Below are 24,037 nucleotides of genomic sequence, written 5' to 3'. Positions count from 1 at the left end.
GTGTTATATGTTATAGTCTGGTTAGTGTTATATGTTATAGTCTGGTTAGTGTTATAGTCTGGTTATAGGCTGGTTAGTGTTATATGTTATAGTCTGGTTAGTGTTATAGTCTGGTTAGTGTTATAGTCTGGTTAGTGTTATATGTTATAGTCTGGTTAGTGTTATAGTCTGGTTAGTGTTATATGTTATAGTCTGGTTAGTGTTATAGTCTGGTTAGTGTTATAGTCTGGTTAGTGTTATAGTCTGGTTAGTGTTATATGTTATAGTCTGGTTAGTGTTATAGTCTGGTTAGTGTTATAGTCTGGTTAGTGTTATAGTCTGGTTAGTGTTATAGTCTGGTTATAGGCTGGTTAGTGTTATAGTCTAGTTAGTGTTATAGTCTGGTTGGTGTTATAGTCTGGTTAGTGTTATATGTTATAGTCTGGTTAGTGTTATATGTTATAGTCTGGTTAGTGTTATAGTCTAGTTATAGGCTGGTTAGTGTTATAGTCTGGTTAGTGTTATAGTCTGGTTAGTGTTATAGTCTGGTTAGTGTTATATGTTATAGTCTGGTTAGTGTTATATGTTATAGTCTGGTTGGTGTTATAGTCTGGTTGGTGTTATAGTCTGGTTATAGTCTGGTTAGTGTTATAGTCTGGTTGGTGTTATAGTCTGGTTGGTGTTATAGTCTGGTTAGTGTTATATGTTATAGTCTGGTTAGTGTTATATGTTATAGTCTGGTTAGTGTTATAGTCTGGTTAGTGTTATATGTTATAGTCTAGTTAGTGTTATAGTCTGGTTGGTGTTATAGTCTGGTTAGTGTTATATGTTATAGTCTGGTTAGTGTTATATGTTATAGTCTGGTTAGTGTTATAGTCTGGTTAGTGTTATAGTCTGGTTATAGTCTGGTTAGTGTTATAGTCTGGTTGGTGTTATAGTCTGGTTGGTGTTATAGTCTGGTTAGTGTTATAGTCTGGTTATAGTCTGGTTAGTGTTATAGTCTAGTTAGTGTTATAGTCTGGTTAGTGTTATAGTCTAGTTAGTGTTATAGTCTGGTTAGTGTTATAGTCTGGTTAGTGTTATAGTCTAGTTGTAGTCTGGTTAGTGTTATAGTCTAGTTAGTGTTATAGTCTGGTTAGTGTTATAGTCTAGTTAGTGTTATAGTCTAGTTAGTGTTATAGTCTGGTTAGTGTTATAGTCTGGTTAGTGTTATAGTCTGGTTAGTGTTATAGTCTAGTTAGTGTTATAGTCTAGTTAGTGTTATAGTCTGGTTAGTGTTATAGTCTGGTTGGTGTTATAGTCTAGTTAGTGTTATAGTCTGGTTGGTGTTATAGGCTGGTTAGTGTTATAGTCTGGTTAGTGAATGTCTCTGTGCTCTCTGCCCTATCTCTCTCTCTGTAGTAGGTAGAGAACTATGTCGACAGCCAGCAAAACGTATTAGTGTTGTTGTCCTTGTATGGTTGGTCTGGTTGTTGACCTCTGTTCTCTGTCTCTCTTTAGGAGGTGGAGCTGTGTCGACTCAACAGCCAGGAGAAGCTGGGCCTGACGTTGTGCTACAGGACAGATGAGGAGGAGGACATGACCATCTACGTCAGCGAGGTGAGACTAGGGCAGAACTGGGACTAAGCATGGTGGTGGTGCTGGTGCTGGTCATTCTGCTTCTTCTTCTTCTTCTGGAAGATTAGCTGACGTTATGGCATTAAGTAATGGGGGACCCTTCTACAACACTACAGTCACTGTGTGGCTAAAAGTAAACATAGTGATATAACTAGGAAAAAAATAGACAATACCAGACTTTCATAAATGGTGTGGTGGAGGAGTCAAACGCAGAGAGCAGGTAATATCGTACGTGAATCTATTTATTCCAATGACAGCAGAGACATGGACATGCCAACACTAGGGCGCATGAAACAACCGATCCAAAATACACAGGACTAAAACTGTCCGGAAAATAATGAGAACACTAATACACCAACACCAAAATAACAGAGAACAAGCCCGCACAAATACCCAGCGGGCCTAGTGCCCTTAAATAGCCTACAAACAAACACTAACTCAAAACAGGTGTAACCAATTAAGCCCAATAAACAGAAACAAACGGAAAGGGAATCGATGGCAGCTAATAGGTCGGCGACCTATTATGGAACACAACTGCGTGGCTCTTTTTGGTGCCATCACCTCAAGATAATGAATATATTGAATATTTGGAGAATCGATAAATTAATATGATTACACTGACTAAAAAGACAATCGCTCTGTGGCACTTAATCACTTCTCATAGCAATAATGTAGATGAAAAGTATTCATCTTTCTTTGAGTGTACTTGTTTGTTCTTCAAATAGAACTGACATGTTTTGTGAGCTGAGGCTACACTTTTTGTGCCCACAGTCAAGTTCTTTTTCCTCTCTCTTTGCCCAGAACGTACAAAGCACTATCCTCCTCTCCTCCATTCTGCCCAACTCTCTCTCCCTCCCTCCGTCTCTCTCTCTCTCTCTCTTTCTTTCTCTCTCCGTCTCTCTCTCTTTCTTTCTCTCTCCGTCTCTCTCTTTCTTTCTCTCTCCGTCTCTCTCTCTCTCTCTCTCTCTCTCTCTCTCTCTCTCTCTCTCACTCTCTCTCTCTCACTCTCTCTCCGTCTCTCTCTCTCTTTCTTTCTCTCTCCGTCTCTCTCTTTCTTTCTCTCTCCGTCTCTGTCTCTCTCCGTCTCTGTCTCTCTCAATTCAATTCAATTCAATTCAAGGGCTTTATTGGCATGGGAAACATGTGTTAACATTGCCAAAGCAAGTGAGGTAGACAACATACAAAGTGGATATATAAAGTGAAAAAAAAAAAAAATTAACAGTAAAGACATTACAAATGTCATATTATATATATATATATATACAGTGTTTTTTTATTTTTTTTATTTTACCTTTATTTAACTAGGCAAGTCAGTTAAGAACAAATTCTTATTTTCAATGACGGCCTAGGAACAGTGGGTTAACTGCCTGTTCAGGGGCAGAACGACAGATTTGTACCTTGTCAGCTCGGGGGTTTGAACTTGCAACCTTCCGGTTACTAGTCCAACTCTCTAACCACTAGGCTACCCTGCCGCCCCGTTTTAACAATGTACAAATGGTTAAAGGACACAAGAGAAAATAAATAAGCATAAATATGGGTTGTATTTACAATGGTGTGTGTTCTTCACTGGTTGCCCTTTTCTCGTGGCAACAGGTCACAAATCTTGCTGCTGTGATGGCACACTGTGGAATTTCACCCAGTAGATATGGGAGTTTTTCAAATTTGGATTTGTTTTCGAATTCTTTATGGATCTGTGTAATCTGAGGGAAATATGTCTCTCTAATATGGTCATACATTGGGCAGGAGGTTAGGAAGTGCAGCTCAGTTTCCACCTCATTTTGTGGGCAGTGAGCAAATAGCCTGTCTTCTCTTGAGAGCCATGTCTGCCTACGGCGGCCTTTCTCAATAGCAAGGCTATGCTCACTGAGTCTGTACATAGTCAAAGCTTTCCTTAATTTTGGGTCAGTCACAGTGGTCAGGTATTCTGCCGCTGTGTACTCTCTGTGTAGGGCCAAATAGCATTCTAGTTTGCTCTGTTTTTTTGTTAATTCTTTCCAATGTGTTAAGTAATTATCTTTTTGTTTTCTCATGATTTGGTTGGGTCTAATTGTGCTGTTGTCCTGGGGCTCTGTAGGGTGTGTTTGTGTTTGTGAACAGAGCCCCAGGACCAGCTTGCTTAGGGGACTCTTCTCCAGGTTCATCTCTCTGTAGGTGATGGCTTTGTTATGGAAGGTTTGTGAATCGCTTCCTTTTAGGTGGTTGTAGAATTTAACGGCTCTTTTCTGGATTTTGATAATTAGTGGGTATCGGCCTAATTCTGCTCTGCATGCATTATTTGGTGTTCTACGTTGTACACGGAGGATATTTTTGCAGAATTCTGCGTGCAGAGTCTCAATTTGGTGTTTGTCCCATTTTGTGAAGTCTTGGCTGGTGAGCGGACCCCAGACCTCACAACCATAAAGGGCAATGGGCTCTATGACTGATTCAAGTATTTTTAGCCAAATCCTAATTGGTATGTTGAAATTTATGTTTCTTTTGATGGCATAGAATGCCCTTCTTGCCTTGTCTCTCAGATCGTTCACAGCTTTGTGGAAGTTACCTGTGGCGCTGATGTTTAGGCCAAGGTATGTATAGTTTTTTGTGTGCTCTAGGGCAACAGTGTCTAGATGGAATTTGTATGTGTGGTCCTGGTGACTGGACCTTTTTTGGAACACCATTATTTTGGTCTTACTGAGATTTACTGTCAGGGCCCAGGTCTGACAGAATCTGTGCATAAGATCTAGGTGCTGCTGTAGGCCCTCCTTAGTTGGTGACAGAAGCACCAGATCATCAGCAAACAGCAGACATTTGACTTCGGATTCTAGCAGGGGGAGGCCGGGTGCTGCAGACTTTTCTAGTGCCCGCGCCAATTCGTTGATATATATGTTGAAGAGGGTGGGGCTTAAGCTGCATCCCTGTCTAACCCCACGACCCTGTGTGAAGAAATGTGTGTGTTTTTTCTCTCTCTCTCTCTCTCTCTCTCTCTCTCTCTCTCCGTCTCTCTCTTTCTTTCTCTCTCCATCTCTCTCTCTCTCTTTCTCTGTCGCTGCCATTTGTTTTAAGTTATCTCAGACCCGCAGGTATTTGTTCCGGAACATAAGCTGAATACAGATCGCAGTAGTCTGTGTTGTTACGGGCTGCTTTCCTCTTGTGTGTTCAGTCTATAAAAAGTGAAGCCAAGGAGAACGTGCTTCATTTAGATGAGTCCCTACTGAATGTCACTACTTATTGAAGCTGGGTTTGAGACAGTGGATGGTGTGCCCTGTGTGACGTCACCATTGTTATCTCACATTTAATATAAACTCAGCAAAAAAAGAAACGTCCCATTTTCAGGACCCTGTCTTTCAAAGATCATTTATAAAAATACAAATCACTTCACAGATCTTCATTGTAAAAGGTTTAAACACTGTTTCCCATGCTTGTTCAATAAACAATTAATGAACATGCACCTGTGGAACGGTCGTTAAGACACTAACAGCTTACAGACGGTAGGCAATTAAGGTCACAGTTATGAAAACTTAGAACACTAAAGGGGCCATACTACTGACTCTGAAAAACACCAAAAGAAAGATGCCCAGGGTCCCTGCTCACCTGGGTGAACGTGCCTTAGGCATGCTGCAAGAAAGCATGAGGACTGCAGATGTGCCCAGGGTAATAAATTGTGTGGGACCTGTTGGATTGGAGGGTGAGGGCTAGGGACATTCCCCCCAGAAATGTCCGGGAACTTGCGGGTGCCTTGGTGGAAGAGTGGGGTAACATCTCACAGCAAGACCTGGCAAATCTGGTGCAGTCCATGAGGAGGAGATGCACTGCAGTACTTAATGCAGCTGGTGGCCACCCCAGATACCGACTGTTTACTTTTGATTTTGACTCCCCCTTTGTTCAGGGACACATTATTCAATTTATGTTAGTCACATGTCTGTGGAACTTGTTCAGTTTATGTCTCAGTTGTTGAATCTTGTTATGTCCATGCAAATATTTACACGTTAAGTTTCCTGAAAATAAACACAGTTGACAGTGAGAGGGTACATTTCCTTTTTTTTGCTGAGTTTAGATAAACTATTCAATCTCATGCAACTATTTTGCAAGTCACCAGACGCACTAAGGACCTCGAATGTCATCCTTTGTGTAGTATGACTTAGCTTAGTATATTATTTGAGAAGCATATATGCAGTGTTTATGAAGACTTTATGAATGCTCTATGACGCCTTTATACATGTTTTTATACTTTATTTATTTATTTTTATTTGATTTCACCTTTATTTAACCAGGTAGGCTAGTTGAGAACAAGTTCTCATTTACAACTGCGACCTGGCCAAGATAAAGCAATTGTATCACAATTTCAGTTGGTCATAAGTTTAAGCTTGGAAAATTCCAGAAAATGGCTTTAGAAGCTTCAGATAGGCTAATTGACATCATTTGAGTCAATTGGAGGTGTACTTGTTGAAGTGTTTCAAGGCCTACCTTCAAACTCAGTGCCTCTTTGCTTGACATCATGGGAAAATCAAAAGAAATCAGCCAAGACCTCAGAAAAAGAATTGTAGACCTCCACAAATCTGGTTCATCCTTGGGAGCAATTTCTAAACGCCTGAAGGTACAACGTGCATCTGTACAAACAATGGTACGCAAGTATAACCACCATGGGACCACTCAGCTGTCATACCGCTCAGGAAGGAGACGCATTCGGTCTCCTAGAGATCAACGTACTTTGGTGCGAAAAGTTAAAATCAATCCCAGAACAACAGCAAAGGACCTTGTGAAGATACTGGAGGAAACAGGTACAAAAGTATCTATATCCACAGTAAAACGAGTCCTATATCGACATAACCTGAAAGGCCACTCAGCAAGGAAGAAGCCACTGCTCCAAAACCGCCATAGAAAAACCAGACTACTGTTTGCAACAGCACATGGGGAAAAAGATTGCATGTTTTGGAGAAATGTCCTCTGGTCTGATGAAAAAAATATAGAACTGTTTGGCCATAATGACATCGTTATGTTTGGAGGAAACAGGGGGAGGCTTGCAAGCTGAAGAACACCATCCCAACCGTGAAGCACGGGGGTGGCAGCATCATGTTGTGGGGGTGCTTTGCTGCAGGAGGGACTGGTGCACTTCACAAAATAGATGGCATCATGAGGACAATTATGTGGATATATTGAAGCAACATCTCAAGACATCAGCCAGGAAGTTAAAGCTTGGTCAGAAATGGGTCTTCCAAATGGACAATGACTCCAAGCATACTTCCAAAGTTGTGGCAAAATGGCTTAAGGACAAGAAAGTCAAGGTATTGGAGTGGCCATCACAAAGCCCTGACCTCAATCCTATAGAACATTTGAGGGCAGAAGTGAAAAAGTGTGTGAGAGCAAGGAGGCCTACAAATCTGACTCAGTTACACCAGCTCTGTCAGGAGGAATGGACTCAAATTCAACCAACATTTTGTGGGAAGCTTGTGGAAGGCTACCCAAAACGTTTGACCCAAGTTAAACAATTTAAAAGCAATGCTACCAAATACTAATTGAGTGTATGTAAACTTCTGACCCACTGGGAATGTAATAAAATAATTTAAAGCTGAAATAAATCATTCTCTCTACTATTATTCTGACATTTCACATTCTTAAATTGTGATCCTAACTGACCTAAAACAGGGGATTTTTACTTGGATTAAATGTCAGGAATTGTGAAAAACTAAGTTTAAATGTATTTGGCTAAGGTGTATGTAAACTTCCGACTTCAACTGTATATCTTAGTCCGTTCCGCTCTGACATCGCTCGTCCATATATGTCCTTAGTCTTCATTCATTCCTACTTAGATGTACGTGTATTTTGGGGTATATGTTGTGTAATTGTTAGATATCACTTGTTAGATATTGCTGCACTGTCGGAGCTAGAAGCACAAGCATTTCGCTACACTCGCATTAACATCTGCTAATCACGTGTATGTGACCAATAACATCTGCTAATCACGTGTATGTGACCAATAACATCTGCTAATCATGTGTATGTGACCAATAACATCTGCTAATCACATGTATGTGACCAATAAAATTTGATTAGATTTTTGTTAATTTAACGTGGGACCTATATTGGTTATCAGGACCTTTATAAAACTAGAATGTCAACTGAAATTGCTTTTCTAATGTAACAGAGTTAAGAAAGCACTGTAATCTCACTCCACAGCTAGCTTGAAATGTCGCCGATGGAGCTATCGAATTAAATATTTTTCTATAGCTCAAATGGTTGGTACGTTGTCAAGGAGGGTGGTCACGTGTCTTGCGAGCAGAGGATCACTGGTTGGAGCCCGGTATGGGGACAGGGACAATGCAGCACACTGACAACCGTTTCATTATATCATTAATTGATGGTTCAACACGTTCTAATGAACCTGCAGTTACTTTTACTACACTCAATCCCTCTATATTTTCCTCTATATTTGTTTGTTTATGCAACCCCCTCAGGCGAAAACAAGCCAGTCTTTCATAAGAGTTTGGCTGGGGTTAGAAGCAACTTTCATGCGTCTTTGGTTACTTGCTTCTTGATTTCTTTGTGAAACAATAAAATGCTAATTAATTACTTAAAAATCATACAATGTGATTTTCTGGATTTTTGTTTTAGATTCCGTATCTCACAGTTGAAGTGTACCTATGATAAAAATTACAGACCTCTACATGCTTTGTAAGTAGGAAAACCTTCAAAATCGGCAGTGTATCAAATACTTGTTCACCCCACTGTATATAAAAATTGTTGCAAGCAACAGCCAATCAAAACAAATACTTTTGTCACATGATCCATTCAAAGGTTCGGAATTCCGACCCAGTTATCATGTCAACACAGCTGGCACACTCAGTGCTGTGCAACCCGTGATCAAGGTTGACAGAAGAGACATTAGCATAACGGTAAATGTATGCACATTATTGGCATCATAACTGGTAATGGTTTATGTACATGGTTTGGCAGTCAATAAATACAATTTTCAAAGTAAAGCTTTCCCTGACCAGTTTCAACTGAAATTGTCCACCATGAGCTGTGCTATGTAGTTTAATTTGTTGCTAGATTTGTTACCGCGTTGCTAGCTAGCTAGCTGTGTTGGTGTTTGCAATGTCATTTTGGCTAGCTAGCTAAATTGTACAGGCCACATTTAGTCTATATCTATGCTGTTACAATAACCAAGTGGTTGGATCAACACAACTAGTGAAACCACGATGTAAAGCAGCAGATGACATGGGTGAGTTTGGAATTCTCTAACAATATCACTGAAGCAGCTTAAATTTGATTGGCTGTTGTGTGAAAGTTGTTTCGTGTTACTCCAGCCACTGCTGGTGTTCTGACAGTGGATGAATCTCCAAAGTATTTTCCTTGATTCCTCAGATCCGCTCTCCTCACCCTCCTTCTAAAAATGTCAGTAGGTACGCAAGGAATCGAGGAATATACTTTTGAGATTCACTCTGTGTGTCAGGCAATTGCCAGAGCTGAGAGCAGAGTCCCTCTTCAGCCCTTTGACCTCAGAGTAGCACTTCTAATGAGCGGTCCTTTGTGACTGACCAGACATGCGAGCACTCACACACCAGGCGCACCATGAAAATGGAACACTCAGGCTGGCCCAGCTATCTCAGGAGATCTCGCCTGATTGGACAGAGTGAAACAAATGACTCCAGAAGGCAGAGTTGAAGGAGTGGCCTGCCCCTTTGTTCAGTATCATTAGAACACAGACTCATGGGAAGGAAGAATCATGGGAAGAAAGAGGCATGAATGGGCTATGTAGAGAAGGCTGAGTCATGAATGGGCTGTGTAGAGAAGGCTGAGTCATGAATGGGCTGTGTAAGGAAGGCTCAGTCATGAATGGGCTGTGTAGAGAAGGCTGAGTCATGAATGGGCTATGTAGAGAAGGCTGAGTCATGAATGGGCTGTGTAAGGAAGGCTGTGATACATACTATGGACTTACTGTGTTTTATTTATTTATTTTTACCTTTATTTAACTAGGCAAGTCAGTTAAGAACAAATTCTTATTTTCAATGACGGCCTGTTCAGGGGCAGAACAACAGATTTACCTTGTGGGTTGTGTAGCTCAGAATGGGCTGTGTAAGGAAGGCTGAGTCATGAATGGGCTGTGTAAGGAAGGCTGTGATACATACTATGGACTTACTGTGTTTTATTTATTTATTTATTTATTTTTACCTTTATTTAACTAGGCAAGTCAGTTAAGAACAAATTCTTATTTTCAATGACGGCCTGTTCAGGGGCAGAACAAAAGATTTACCTTGTGGGCTGTGTAGCTCAGAATGGGCTGTTTAGCTCAGGGGTTTGAACTTGCAACCTTCCGGTTACTAGTCCAACGCTCTAACCACTAGGCTACCCTGCCACCCCGGAAGGCTGAGTCATGAATGGGCTGTGTAGGGAAGGCTGTGATACATACTATGTATTTTCTTTGTGTCTGGAGTGTTACGTCGATGGAAGGTAGAGTTTACCCCAGCAGGGAAACCAACTGATAAAGAAACGGAGCACACACACACTGTGTAGTCCCTGATTGTAATAGTCTATTCAACAATCCCCAGGCGTACACATGTCCTGACAGGTTTTATAACTCTGTTCATTTAGCTGCTGCAGAAGTAAAGTGGCCTTGATACCTGGGCTGCTGGACAGATGCTATAACACATTCTAACATCGAAGGTATTTCTTTGGCAGCATTGGCTTCACCCAATCAACATTTGGTGTTGAAAGAGGTTCCTTTGTCTGGACGTAATGTATAAGACTAGATTGACCTACCTACTGAGGTGTTCTATAATTATATTGGGGACTAAATGAATCTTGGATATCATAAGACTTTTAATGCTGTTATAAGTTAGTATTCTCTGTAAAGGTGTATGTGTATTTGTGAATGGGATGCTGTATTAAGGCATTTTGTGTTCCCTCTAAGCATTGAATCTAACAAGCTCTCCCCAACAGGTTGGGCCAAACAGCATCGCTGCAAGGGACGGACGCATCAGAGAAGGAGACCACATTTTACAGGTAGGAAACTATTTCATTATATTTGTTTCTCTCTCAATTTAATTCAATTCAAAGGCTTTATTGGCATGGGAAACATGTGTTAACATTGCCAAAGCAAGTGAGGTCGATAATCTCTCTCTCTCTCATCACTCTCGCTCTCTCTCATTTCTCTCTCGCCTTCTCTCCTCCCTCATCAGAGGTGTCATAAACCTATTTTTATTTCACCTCCCTCTGCCATTGACTCCTAGCACAAGAACCCATTCATTTTTAATGGCGTCACAGTAAAAGAGAAACTCACCCCCTCTGTGACGGTTAGCGATGAGGAAATGTCCCCCTGGCTGTTTTAGTTACCGACTCAGCATTCCACTGAGCTTTCTAAGCGCTGTAAGAGCAGTTTAGGGATGCACCTAGTCCGGAAATATCCCCCACCCATCTCTGGATAACACGCCGGCGCACACACACATTCAGGCACGCATGTGTACACACACACAGTCAGGCACGCGTGTGTACACACACACACCCCTAGGGGTGACTGAGAGTTCCCTCCTTCGTATTACCCTTAGCTCCATCCCTGGGCCAGGGAGGGTCGGGGAACCCTGGAGTAGGCTGGACACATGAAATTGTTAACGATGCTTTAAAAAATATAAAAAGTAGTTGAAAGCATACGCCATGGAGCCCAGTTTCATAATATTTTTTTATATTTTTTTATTTTTTATTTCACCTTTATTTAACCAGGTAGGCTAGTTGAGAACAAGTTCTCATTTGCAACTGCGACCTGGCCAAGATAAGGCATAGCAGTGTGAACAGACAACACAGAGTTACACATGGAGTAAACAATTAACAAGTCAATAACACAGTAGAAAAAAGGGGAGTCTATATACATTGTGTGCAAAAGGCATGAGAAGGTAGGCGAATAATTACAATTATGCAGATTAACACTGGAGTGATATGATCAGATGGTTATGTACAGGTAGAGATATTGGTGTGCAAAAGAGCAGAAAAATAAATAAATAAAAACAGTATGGGGATGAGGTAGGTGAAAATGGGTGGGCTATTTACCAATAGACTATGTACAGCTGCAGCGATCGGTTAGCTGCTCAGATAGCAGATGTTTGAAGTTGGTGAGGGAGATGAAAGTCTCCAACTTCAGCGATTTTTGCAATTCGTTCCAGTCACAGGCAGCAGAGAACTGGAACGAAAGGCGGCCAAATGAGGTGTTGGCTTTAGGGATGATCAGTGAGATACACCTGCTGGAGCGCGTGCTACGGATGGGTGTTGCCATCGTAACCAGTGAACTGAGATAAGGCGGAGCTTTACCTAGCATGGACTTGTAGATGACCTGGAGCCAGTGGGTCTGGCGACGAATATGTAGCGAGGGCCAGCCGACTAGAGCATACAAGTCGCAGTGGTGGGTGGTATAAGGTGCTTTAGTGACAAAACGGATGGCACTGTGATAAACTGCATCCAGTTTGCTGAGTAGAGTGTTGGAAGCAATTTTGTAAATGACATCGCCGAAGTCGAGGATCGGTAGGATAGTCAGTTTTACTAGGGTAAGTTTGGCGGCGTGAGTGAAGGAGGCTTTGTTGCGGAATAGAAAGCCGACTCTTGATTTGATTTTCGATTGGAGATGTTTGATATGGGTCTGGAAGGAGAGTTTAGAGTCTAGCCAGACACCTAGGTACTTATAGATGTCCACATATTCAAGGTCGGAACCATCCAGGGTGGTGATGCTGGTCAGGCGTGCGGGTGCAGGCAGCGAACGGTTGAAAAGCATGCATTTGGTTTTACTAGCGTTTAAGAGCAGTTGGAGGCCACGGAAGGAGTGCTGTATGGCATTAAAGCTCGTTTGGAGGTTAGATAGCACAGTGTCCAAGGACGGGCCGGAAGTATATAGAATGGTGTCGTCTGCGTAGAGGTGGATCAGGGAATCGCCCGCAGCATGAGAAACATCATTGATATATACAGAGAAAAGAGTCGGCCCGAGAATTGAACCCTGTGGCACCCCCATAGAGGCTGCCAGAGGACCGGACAGCATGCCCTCCGATTTGACACACTGAACTCTGTCTGCAAAGTAATTGGTGAACCAGGCAAGGCAGTCATCCGAGAAACCGAGGCTACTGAGTCTGCCGATAAGAATACGGTGATTGACAGAGTCAAAAGCCTTGGCAAGGTCTATGAAGACGGCTGCACAGTACTGTCTTTTATCGATGGCGGTTATGATATCGTTTAGTACCTTGAGCGTGGCTGAGGTACACCCGTGACCGGCTCGGAAACCAGATTGCACAGCGGAGAAGGTACGGTGGGATTCGAGATGGTCAGTGACCTGTTTGTTGACTTGGCTTTCGAAGACCTTAGATAGGCAGGGCAGGATGGATATAGGTCTGTAGCAGTTTGGGTCCAGGGTGTCGCCCCCTTTGAAGAGGGGGATGACTGCGGCAGCTTTCCAATCCTTGGGGATCTCAGACGATATGAAAGAGAGGTTGAACAGGCTGGTAATAGGGGTTGCGACAACGGCGGCGGATAGTTTCAGGAATAGAGGGTCCAGATTGTCAAGCCCAGCTGATTTGTACGGGTCCAGGTTTTGCAGCTCTTTCAGAACATCTGCTATCTGGATTTGGGTAAAGGAGAACCTGGAGAGGCTTGGGCGAGTAGCTGCGGGGGGGGGGGGGGGCTGTTGGCCGAGGTTGGAGTAGCCAGGCGGAAGGCATGGCCAGCCGTTGAGAAATGCTTGTTGAAGTTTTCGATAATCATGGATTTATCGGTGGTGACCGTGTTACCTAGCCTCAGTGCAGTGGGCAGCTGGGAGGAGGTGCTCTTGTTCTCCATGGACTTCACAGTGTCCCAGAACTTTTTGGAGTTGGAGCTACAGGATGCAAACTTCAGCCTGAAGAAGTTGGCTTTAGCTTTCCTGACTGACTGTGTGTATTGGTTCCTGACTTCCCTGAACAGTTGCATATCGCGGGGACTATTCGATGTTATTGCAGTCCGCCACAGGATGTTTTTGTGCTGGTCGAGGGCAGTCAGGTCTGGAGTAAACCAGGGGCTATATCTGTTCTTAGTTCTGCATTTTTTGAACGAAGCATGCTTATCTAAAATGGTGAGGAAGTTACTTTTAAAGAAAGACCAGGCATCCTCAACTGACGGGATGAGGTCAATGTCCTTCCAGGATACCCGGGCCAGGTCGATTAGAAAGGCCTGCTCACAGAAGTGTTTTAGGGAGCGTTTGACAGTGATGAGGGGTGGTCGTTTGACTGCGGCTCCGTAGCGGATACAGGCAATGAGGCAGTGATCGCTGAGATCCTGGTTGAAGACAGCGGAGGTGTATTTGGACGGCCAGTTGGTCAGGATGACGTCTATGAGGGTGCCCTTGTTTACAGAGTTAGGGTTGTACCTGGTGGGTTCCTTGATGATTTGAGTGAGATTGAGGGCATCTAGCTTAGATTGTAGGACTGCCGGGGTGTTAAGCATATCCCAGTTTAGGTCACCTAACAGAACAAACTCTGAAGCTAGATGGGGGGCGATCAATTCACAAATGGTGTCCAGGGCACAGCTGGGAGCTGAGGGGGGTCGGTAGCAGGCGGCAACAGTGAGAGACTTATTTCTGGAGAGAGTAATTTTCAAAATTAGTAGTTCGAACTGTTTGGGTATGGACCTGGAAAGTATGAGAGTTCTTTGCAGGCTATCTCTGCAGTAGACTGCAACTCCTCCCCCTTTGGCAGTTCTATCTTGACGGAAGATGTTATAGTTGGGTATGGAAATCTCAGAATTTTTGGTGGCCTTCCTGAGCCAGGATTCAGACACAGCAAGGACATCAGGGTTAGCAGAGTGTGCTAGAGCAGTGAGTAAGACAAACTTAGGGAGGAGGCTTCTGATGTTGACATGCATGAAACCAAGGCTTTTTCGATCACAGAAGTCAACAAATGAGGGTGCCTGGGGACATGCAGGGCCTGGGTTTACCTCCACATCACCCGCGGAACAGAGAAGGAGTAGTATGAGGGTGCGGCTGAAGGCTATCAAAACTGGTCGCCTAGGGCGTTGGGGACAGAGAATAAGAGGAGCAGGTTTCTGGGCATGGTAGAATATATTCAGGGCATAATGCGCAAACAGGGGTATGGTGGGGTGCGGGTACAGCGGAGGTAAGCCCAGGCACTGGGTGATGATGAGAGAGGTTGTATCTCTGGACATGCTGGTTGTAATGGGTGAGGTCACCGCATGTGTGGGGGGTGGGACAAAGGAGGTATCAGGGGTATAAAGAGTGGAACTAGGGGCTCCATTGTAAACCAAAACAATGATAACTAACCTGCACAACAGTATACAAGGCATATTGACATTTGAGAGAGACATACAGCGAGGCATACAGTAATCACAGGTGTTGAATTGGGAGAGCTAGCTAAAACAGTAGGTGAGACAACAACAGCTAATCAGCTAGCACAACAACAGCAGGTAGAATGGCGATTGATTAGGCAGAGGGGGGCTCGGATTAACTACACACAGAGCCTGAGTGCGGCTGGGGCCGACAGATAAAACATAAACAAGCAGAATGGATTACCGTGATTAATGGACAGTCCAGCATGCATCAGCTATGTAGCCAAGTGATCAGTGTCCAAGGGGCAGCGGTGGATGGGGCAGGGAAGCTGGACTGGCGAGTGTTATCCAGGTTAGAAAACTAACAATGACTAAATAGCTTGTAGGCAGTTAGCTGGTTAGCTTCTGGAGGTTCTTGAGTGTGTTCTAAAAATGTAAAGATAATAGCGGTTCCGTATCACATTGGGTGAGGCAGGTTACCGGAAGGTATAAACAAATTAAAATCGAAAAGGGATAGAAAGTAAATATGGGTTCAGTGAGTGTTTGGGACGCGGCGATTCAGACGGTTAGCAGGCCTGTGCTAACAAGCTAACAGTTAGTAGGTGCTAAACACGGTAGCAGTTAGCGGACCGGGCTAAACAAGCTAGCAGTTAGCAGGCCGAATTTGCAAGCAAGGAGATAGCAAGGGCTAGAGAGTTAGCCTTTGGGGGACGTCGCGATGGGGTGAGTCTGTTTATTCCTCTTCATGCGGTGACATCGATGGACCGGTCGTGGGTCCGGATATTGTAGTCCAGGAGCACAAAATGTTCCGTTTGCGGTGGGAATCCGGGGATGATAAATAAAAATAAAAAAATAGGTCCGTTATGCTCTGGTTAGAGTCGCGTTGTTCGAACTGGCGAGAGCTTTCCGAGCTAAAGGTTAGCTGATGACCGGTTAGCTGAAGACCGCTAGCAATGTTTTGCTGACTGAATAGCTGGTAGTTAGTTGGCTAGCTTCAGTTGAGGGGTTCCAGATCCGAAGTAAATCCGAAGTAAATATAAATACTTTAGGAAAAATAGCTACGTTGGGTGAGGCGGGTTGCAGGAGAGTATTTAGACGAAGTTGATGTTCAGCAAAATGTTTTAAAAGATATGCGAAGAAAAAAAACGAAAACAAACAATATATACAAGGGACACGACACGACAACACGTCCTGCACGCCATCTTGGGACAATATGACCATATGTCCTAGCTGTTTGCCATAGTTTTGAAGTTGGGGCATTTTTCACCCTGCCAGCTCCTATTAGTTCTATTGAGCACCGTGACACCAACTCGCCTTCCGAACGTTCTCTTCCCAGCCCATTGTTCTATGTCACAATGCCTGCTTCACTATTGCTGGCCATGAGACCAGCCCACCAACAAAAAATCCTATAGGGGAAATATAGGTTTGTCTGTCTATTTCGCCAAATATCTCGCAATTTATATATTTCGATTCTTTTCAAGTCAGACACCATTTTAATCAGGATAATCTCCTCTTTCTAATTACATAAGATTGGGCAGCATACTCTGCTGTCATTGATCACTAGACAAAATAGTAAAAGTTTTCCTTTTTTTCCTACTTCCTCATTACGCAGACATAAGCACACTTGGCACCATCGAGGTGTGGATGTTTACTTTCTACACAAGTTGGTATTTTTCAGTTTCGTCCTAAGAACAGATTGTAGTGGTAAAATAAAAAGGGATACATATTTTTGTGCCATTTAGGCTAAATTGAATTCTGAGCATCACTCCAGTCAGAAGAGGCTCTGCGAACGTTCGATTCCTTTCATTATGTATGGGCTCGCGCTAGTGTTCCAACTTAGCCAATGTTCTTTTGCCATTTTTCAGCCTTGGGTGAATTTTGACTCGTTCTATTGTCCAGCCTACCTGGAGGCTACTAGTACCCTCCTAGGAGAGTCTTCCAGTGGACTGGTGTAATATACAGAATTCAGGATCCTACTGAGGTTGGTGTTTTGGGAGGTAGGAATAGAATTAGGTCATATATTTGGAGGGATTATTATATATTTGGATAGACAGCTCTTTATAGAGAGAGTTGTGGTAATGGGAAGTAGGTAAAACAGTGTGCTTTAGACAGAACAGTAATGGTTTTGGGGGGCAGAAGCGTGCTACAGTAAAGTGAGTGAGAATGCTATAGAGAGAGGAGAAATGCTTTTGGAGTTAAGGACAGAGGTAGACAATAATGTTTTTCAGAGAGTGGTCTGTTTTCAGTTAGTGTGTTCTCTGAACAACAGAGTGATGTGTTACTGAATAGGGGTTATTGAGTGGGATAGGGGAGTGAGACAGAGAGAGATAGAGAGAGACAGAGAGAGAGACAGACAGACAGACAGCAAGACAGACAACGAGAGAGAGGTGGGTACACAGTGTTACTGAATAGGGGTTATTGAGTGGGAGAGGGGAGTGAGACAGAGAGAGAGAGAGGTGAGTACACAGTGTTACTGAATAGGGGTTATTGAGTGGGAGAGGGGAGTGAGACAGAGAGAGAGAGGTGGGTACACAGTGTTACTGAATAGGGGTTATTGAGTGGGAGAGGGGAGTGAGACAGAGAGAGAGAGGTGGGTACACAGTGTTACTGAATAGGGGTTATTGAGTGGGAGAGGGGAGTGAGACAGAGAGAGAGAGGTGGGTACACAGTGTTACTGAATAGGGGTTATTGAGTGGGAGAGGGGAGTGAGACAGAGAGAGAGAGGTGGGTACACAGTGTTACTGAATAGGGGTTATTGAGTGGGATAGGGGAGTGAGACAGAGAGAGAGAGGTGAGTACACAGTGTTACTGAATAGGGGTTATTGAGTGGGAGAGGGGAGTGAGACAGAGAGAGAGAGGTGGGTACACAGTGTTACTGAATAGGGGTTATTGAGTGGGAGAGGGGAGTGAGACAGAGAGAGAGAGGTGGGTACACAGTGTTACTGAATAGGGGTTATTGAGTGGGAGAGGGGAGAGAGACAGACAGACAGACAGACAGTGAGACAGAGAGAGAGAGAGGTGGGTACACAGTGCTGTAATTATAGGAAGAGGATGGAGGAAGGGTAAGCACTGTTTGGTGAGACATACGGCCGCCGCTTGCTGCTTCCCAAATTTTCTGTGTGTTGTCTGTGTGTCTTCTGTGCAGTGCAGTACATGTGTTGTCTGTGTGTCTTCTGTGCAGTGCAGTACATGTGTTGTGTGACTGGTTTGAGCTGCGAGGCAAAGCGAGGGGTTTGGGTTAGTGGTTGTGATCCAGGCCACCACCCCTTCCCTCCACTATTATACCCCGCTGACAGGGCCATTACTCTGGGCAGAAGAAAGCGGACCCCCCCGTCACAGCCCAGTTAATTGTGTGGGGCGTCTGGATGTATAAATGTGTGTTGCTTCCGGATGCCGGATGCTTTCAGGAGCAGGGCCGCTCTAGTGCAAACGGTCGGTCCATGGACTACTGTTCCATTCATAATCAATCAAAGCTTGGTCCTGCCTGCCTGGCTGGCTGGCCTGCTATGGAATGCAGAGTAGACACAGACTGCAGATGCACAGGAAGGACTGTCTTATTGTACAGTACCTTTTGCTTTATGCCAACTTGGCTGGCTCTTTCTACGGTGTTCCCTTAGTGTGTGTGTCTGTGTGAATAACAGCGTGTGTTGTGTTTTCCCCAGATCAATGGTCAGGATGTGCAGGACAGAAAGGAGGCTGTAGCGGTGCTCTCTAGTGAAGATACTAGGAAATTCGTACTGCTGGTTGCCAGGCCCGAGATACAGGTGAGCTCACACACACACACAGACGGACGGACGGACGGACGGAATGAACAGAACAGAACAGAACAGAACAGAACAGAACAGAACAGAACAGTACAGTACAGTACAGTACAGTACAGTAGGAACATTGTGCTACTGGTCACCAGACCAGAAATACAGGTGAGTTTACAACCAGTTTTACCCCAATATAAATGTTCTTACCTCAGTAAAAGTGTTTAAAACTCTCCCTTTAATACACCCGTACGGTAAACACAGATAGGTCTATACTGTAGGTCCATAGGACCAATATCCCTTTAATACACCTGTACGATAAACACAGATAGGTCTATACTGTAGGTCCATAGGACCAATAGATCAGTCAGTAGAGTTATTTTTATTCATGACATCCTGAGTTATACACAACAGCCAAAACATAAATATACCACTTGTGTTTCTTAGATGAAACACTGCAGGGCTGTTACATGCTCCTGTATAGACCATGGACACCCCCTCACATCGTGTTTTATTTCATCGACTTCCAACGGTATGCCATAAAAACTAATGGCAGGCTAATAAGCAGTGAGTTCAGGCCCAAGGCCATGGCGAATGGTGTGTGTGTGTGTGTGTGTGTGTTAGGGGTGTGAACGCTTTAAATTAAACTGGGAGTTAAGAAAAGTCCCTAATGTTCTTTTTTTTCTTAGTTTTTTTTTACGTAGATGCAGAAAGTGAACTGTAGGTCAGTTTCCTCAACAACTAAGAGTCTTAAAGCGAGAGGCTCAACTCCTCCGCTGTTTTTGGTGCCCTGGCTACCACGCTGTGAACGGCTTGAAGCGAACCCGTTCACATGCACAGATGTGTGATTGTGTGAGAGCGAAGGTGTTACATCTCACTCACATTTCAAAATCCTAGCCCAATGGTCACAGGCCTTTTCTGAGTCGAGATCACTTTCTGAGTCGAGATCACTTTCTGAGTCGAGATCACTTTCTCAGTCGAGATCACTTTCTGAGTCGAAATGCAAGTCCAGATCTACCACTCAGATGTTTTCTAAATATGACTTGAAAAACCTAAGCCTGTGCTACATTAACCAATTAAAAACAGTTCTGTAGCAATGTGGTTTGTACAGTAAGCTATAGGTCCAATACATTATCATTGCATATTGGCTATGCTTGAATTGTCCTGTCATTGTTGTTCTTCTCAGACCATTTTGAAATTATATTTAACAATGGTAGGTATATGATCACACTGGTAATATATGTGTTGTATTACTTGTGAGGCACAGCAGAGAGAGCATAATAATTACCTTTTTTAATTTTACTGGACTGATGGCCTGCATCTGATGGTCAGTCTGAGGGGAGGGAGCAGAGGTGAGGCTGCCTGTCACCAGACTCACCGTCTCTCTCTCTCTCTCCCTCCCTCCCTCCCTCCCTCCCTCCCTCCCTCCCTCCCTCCCTCCCTCCCTCCCTCCACTGTATTCATTGAGTCTCTCTAGTCATGTTTTTTTATGATGTGAGCTATCTGATTGGCCAGTGGTAGGCCAATAGGTGCACTTGATTTGCTCTCTGGGCCTACCGGGTAGGAAGAGTTCTACCTTCAGACACATGAAATGGTTCAAAACACTTTGCCTTCCCTGCGCTAGGCCTGCTGAATCAAGTGCACCTACAGCCAACAAGGCGAAAGGAAAAACAAAATAAGAACGCAAGTCTTTACCTTTGGGTTTTTTACATACATCTGTGGTAATCGACTAGGAATACCCTCGTGATCGACTGGCTGGTGACCACTGTCCTAGCCTATTCATTGGTTTACTGCTTTACTGAAGTTGCAAGATATACAGCCCATTGCGAGATACAGCTTTTGATTGCCGATAGATATGCCTAGTGCCTGATGGCCAACCTACCTATACTGTGCCCCTACCCTCGCTCTCTGTCCCACGCTAGCTTGCTATGAAATGCTCTCCTCCATTCCAAAAATACTGAATCTTCGGAGTCGATTTCTAGCGGAATTGAATCTTGACACTCAGATATGGGAGTTGACATCGGAAGTCGACGTGCAAGGAGTCGAGGAATCAATTATTTTGGAGTCTCCACCACTATGCCATCGTCGTGTAAAAATGTCAGAGAAAGGTAAGCGACAGCAGCGAAGTCCTGTATGTCAATTCTTTGAGAAGTTCAATGAGAAGGAAATCCAACATTTATAAGGTGGAATTGAAGTGCAGTAATGGTAGTACAGGTGCAACGCTTAACCATCTGAACAGCGGATGAGCCATGAGCCAAAATGGAATCTCTTCCTTCACCTTTTGGTAATTAAATAAGTCTCTCACAGTCTAAAGTCCTGGCTTCAACGTTTAGTTTGACACAGGCAGACAAAGAGATCATGACGGACACTGAGGCCACAACAAGCTGGCCAATCAAGAGTAACAACCATCTGGCCAATCAAGAGTAACAACCAGCTGGCCAATCAAGAGTAACAACCAGCTGGCCAATCAAGAGTAACAACCAGCTGGCCAATCAAGAGTAACAACCAGCTGGCCATTCAAGAGCCATAACAAGCTGGGCACTCAAGAACCACAACAAAACACACCTCATGAATTTCTGGCTTTATGAAACTGTTGATAGACCATGTATGAAGGTCATGAAAGCCTGACCACTCTGTGTATGTATTGACTCTATCAACAGCTTCATAAAGCAACATATTAATGTCTTGTTGTGGCTCTTGAATGGCCAGCTAAATGGTGTAAGGGTTTCTCATGTTCTGGTTTAAATGGTTCTCTCTCTGTCTCTCTCTCTCTCTCTCTCTGTCTCTCTCTGTCTCTCTGTCTCTCTCGCTCTCTCCATCTATCTATCTATCTATCTATCTATCTATCTATCTATCTATCTATCTATCTATCTATCTATCTATCTATCTATAGCTGGAGGAAGCATGGTTGGATGATGAACACAGTGAATTCCTGGAGCAACTGAAGATGGAAATGTTGGAAGAGCAACAGAGAGAAGAGATGGAGCTAGAGGCACTTCAGGAGAAGGTGAGACCATACTGCCGCAGGGACAGGCCAAAGACGTTCGAAATTTCAGAAACTACACTAGGGAGAGTGTTGTAATAATACTAAAGCCCTTTGTGGGGAAAAACTCATTCTGATTGTCGTGGCATGGCTACCCAAAGGTTGCATGTTGTGTTTATATTTTTGTTCAGTATAGTTATGAATCTTATTCAAGAATTGTACCTATTTCTTTACATTGGGGCTAATTTCAGTACTAATTATATCATTTTTTCTTTATTACAGACCAAAGGAGAAGAGGATGACATCACTGCCACCTGTTCCTCCAGAACTCAGGACAGTGGGCTGGGGATGTCGTTAAGGAACAGCATCGACGCCCCCGACCACAACGCCCTCCTATCCCACATCCAACGGAGACTCTCCCAGTGTCTGAGGGACAGACAGGACTGTCCCACGCGTCTGGACGAAGAAGAAGAGGAAGAGGAGGAGGAGGGGGAAGAGGAGGATGTTGCAGAGGATGGAGATCGGTTCCAGCAGCTCCTGGAGCTGAAGTGTCAGATCCGTAACAGCGGCGAGTATGACCTGATCTATAGCAGACGCAGCACTATAGAGTGTAGGCTGGGAGAGCCAGCCGGTGGCGTGCAGCGTGAGCTCCGCATGCTCAATGACGAGCTCCGTAGCATCGAGCTAGAGTGCCAGAACATCATGCAGGCACACAAGCTCGGCAAGGGGCCGGTGGGGTCCCAGTGGAACCAGGGGCAGCAAGTGTTTCCCCAAATTGTCTGCCCCACACCTAAGGACCAAAGCTCCCACCTGGAGTGCAATGACTCACCTAGAAGAAGCAAGCTGGTGGACATCAACGAGTGTCCGGAGAAGCCGGAGAAGTCAGACAAGGACAGCTCGAGTGCCTACAACACTGCAGAGAGCTCTCGCAGCACGCCGCTGGCAATGGACCGCTCTCCTGAGCACTCCCTTCAGAGGAGGATGGTGACCATCACCAACCAGAGGAACCTCCGCAGCAGCATGGCCAGCCTCCACACTATAGCCAGCCCCAGCCCCAAACACCGGCCTCTCCACTGGGCCCCCATCCCAGGCAAGGCCAGCAACCCAGACCACAGCCTTTACCCCTCCGAGTCGGACAAGGTGGCCCCTGCAGACAACGAAAGGAGTGGGTTGGGGAACTGGAAGGTGAAGCCTCAGCCTCCTCCCAGGGCCTCCCAGATCCCTTACCTATCCCCGTCCCATGACTCCCAGCACCGCCAGCCCAACGGCAACATCCCGGCCCACGCTCGCCACTACCAGAGCTACATGCAGCTGATTCAGCAGCGCTCGGCTGCGGAGTACGCCCAGAGCCAGCTGAGCCTGCTCAGTGGGGTCAAGGAGCCCCAGCTGAGCCCCGCCATCGAGCCTAAGATGGAATGGAAGGTGAAGATCCGTTCGGACGGCACGCGCTACATCACCAAGAGACCAATCAGGGACAAGATCCTGCGGGAACGCGCCCTGAAGATCAAAGAGGAGCGTAGCGGAGGGATGACCACGGACGACGACGCTATGTCCGAGATGAAGATGGGGCGGTACTGGAGTAAAGAGGAGAGGAAGCAGCATCTGGTCAGGGCTAAAGAACAGCGGAGGAGACGAGAATTCATGCAGCGCAGCCGACTGGAGAGCCTGAGGGAGAGTCCTCAGAGCAGCAACGAAGGACGCAAGGAGGTCAGCATCATCGAACTGAGCCACAGGAAGATGATGAAGAAGCGCAACAAGAAGATCCTGGACAACTGGATGACCATTCAGGAACTGATGACTCACGGGGCCAAGGCCCCTGATGACCCCAGGGCCAAAGTACATAAGGCCTTCCTGTCGGTCACCACTGTATAATATACAACTAACACATAACATTCTATAGCAGTGTTTCTCAACCGTATTGATACCAGGAACCAGCAAGCTATGTCCCTACCCCGGTGAGCAACATCCCAGGGACCGGTGCTGGTCTCCGGACTGGAATTTGAGAAACACTGATCTACAGTACCCCATGTGGTATTATATACTTGCCTCGTTCAATGTGGCGTTTTTATGAGGGCGATAGGAATATTTTTCACAACTTTGTTACCCGAAAAATAGCATTTTCTAAAGAATTTTAACCAATGGTTTCCATGGCATTAAAAAAATCTGTTTTTCATTATTTCTCTCTGTTCCAGAAACACTTTTGTATGAGATTACTGAGCAATTATTTTTCTTAGTTCATCCTGTAAATGTAATTACCTGCATAGTGTTCAATTATTTTCATATTTCTGTTCTGTTATGCAGTGATTCCAACCCACACAGGTCAGAATATTTGTATGTACTCCCTCAGGGGGAGAGGCGTTCAACTGAATGTACAGTACAGAAATCCTACTTCTTGCAGGTCTAGATTTGATAAACCAGCCATTTGATTTGTCCTTTAAAGGGA

General features: G+C 44.5%; 1 protein-coding gene across 1 annotated transcript in view; it reads left to right on the top strand.

Annotated features, from left to right (window-relative positions):
* LOC139383055 (PDZ domain-containing RING finger protein 4-like) overlaps window positions 1-23,466 on the top strand; it is a 125,529-nt gene extending 102,063 nt beyond the window's left edge. The window contains exons 4-8 of the mRNA XM_071127361.1: window positions 1,480-1,578; window positions 10,513-10,575; window positions 18,522-18,623; window positions 21,505-21,618; window positions 21,877-23,466. Coding sequence (XP_070983462.1) covers window positions 1,480-1,578; window positions 10,513-10,575; window positions 18,522-18,623; window positions 21,505-21,618; window positions 21,877-23,466 — 1,968 coding nt within the window. The remainder of the gene's footprint in view (window positions 1-1,479; window positions 1,579-10,512; window positions 10,576-18,521; window positions 18,624-21,504; window positions 21,619-21,876) is intronic.
* Window positions 23,467-24,037: the final 571 nt, after the last annotated feature.

Source organism: Oncorhynchus clarkii, chromosome 2 (assembly GCF_045791955.1).
Source record: "Oncorhynchus clarkii lewisi isolate Uvic-CL-2024 chromosome 2, UVic_Ocla_1.0, whole genome shotgun sequence".
Classification (NCBI taxonomy): domain Eukaryota; kingdom Metazoa; phylum Chordata; class Actinopteri; order Salmoniformes; family Salmonidae; genus Oncorhynchus; species Oncorhynchus clarkii.
This window is presented reverse-complemented; position numbering and strand designations above follow the sequence as displayed.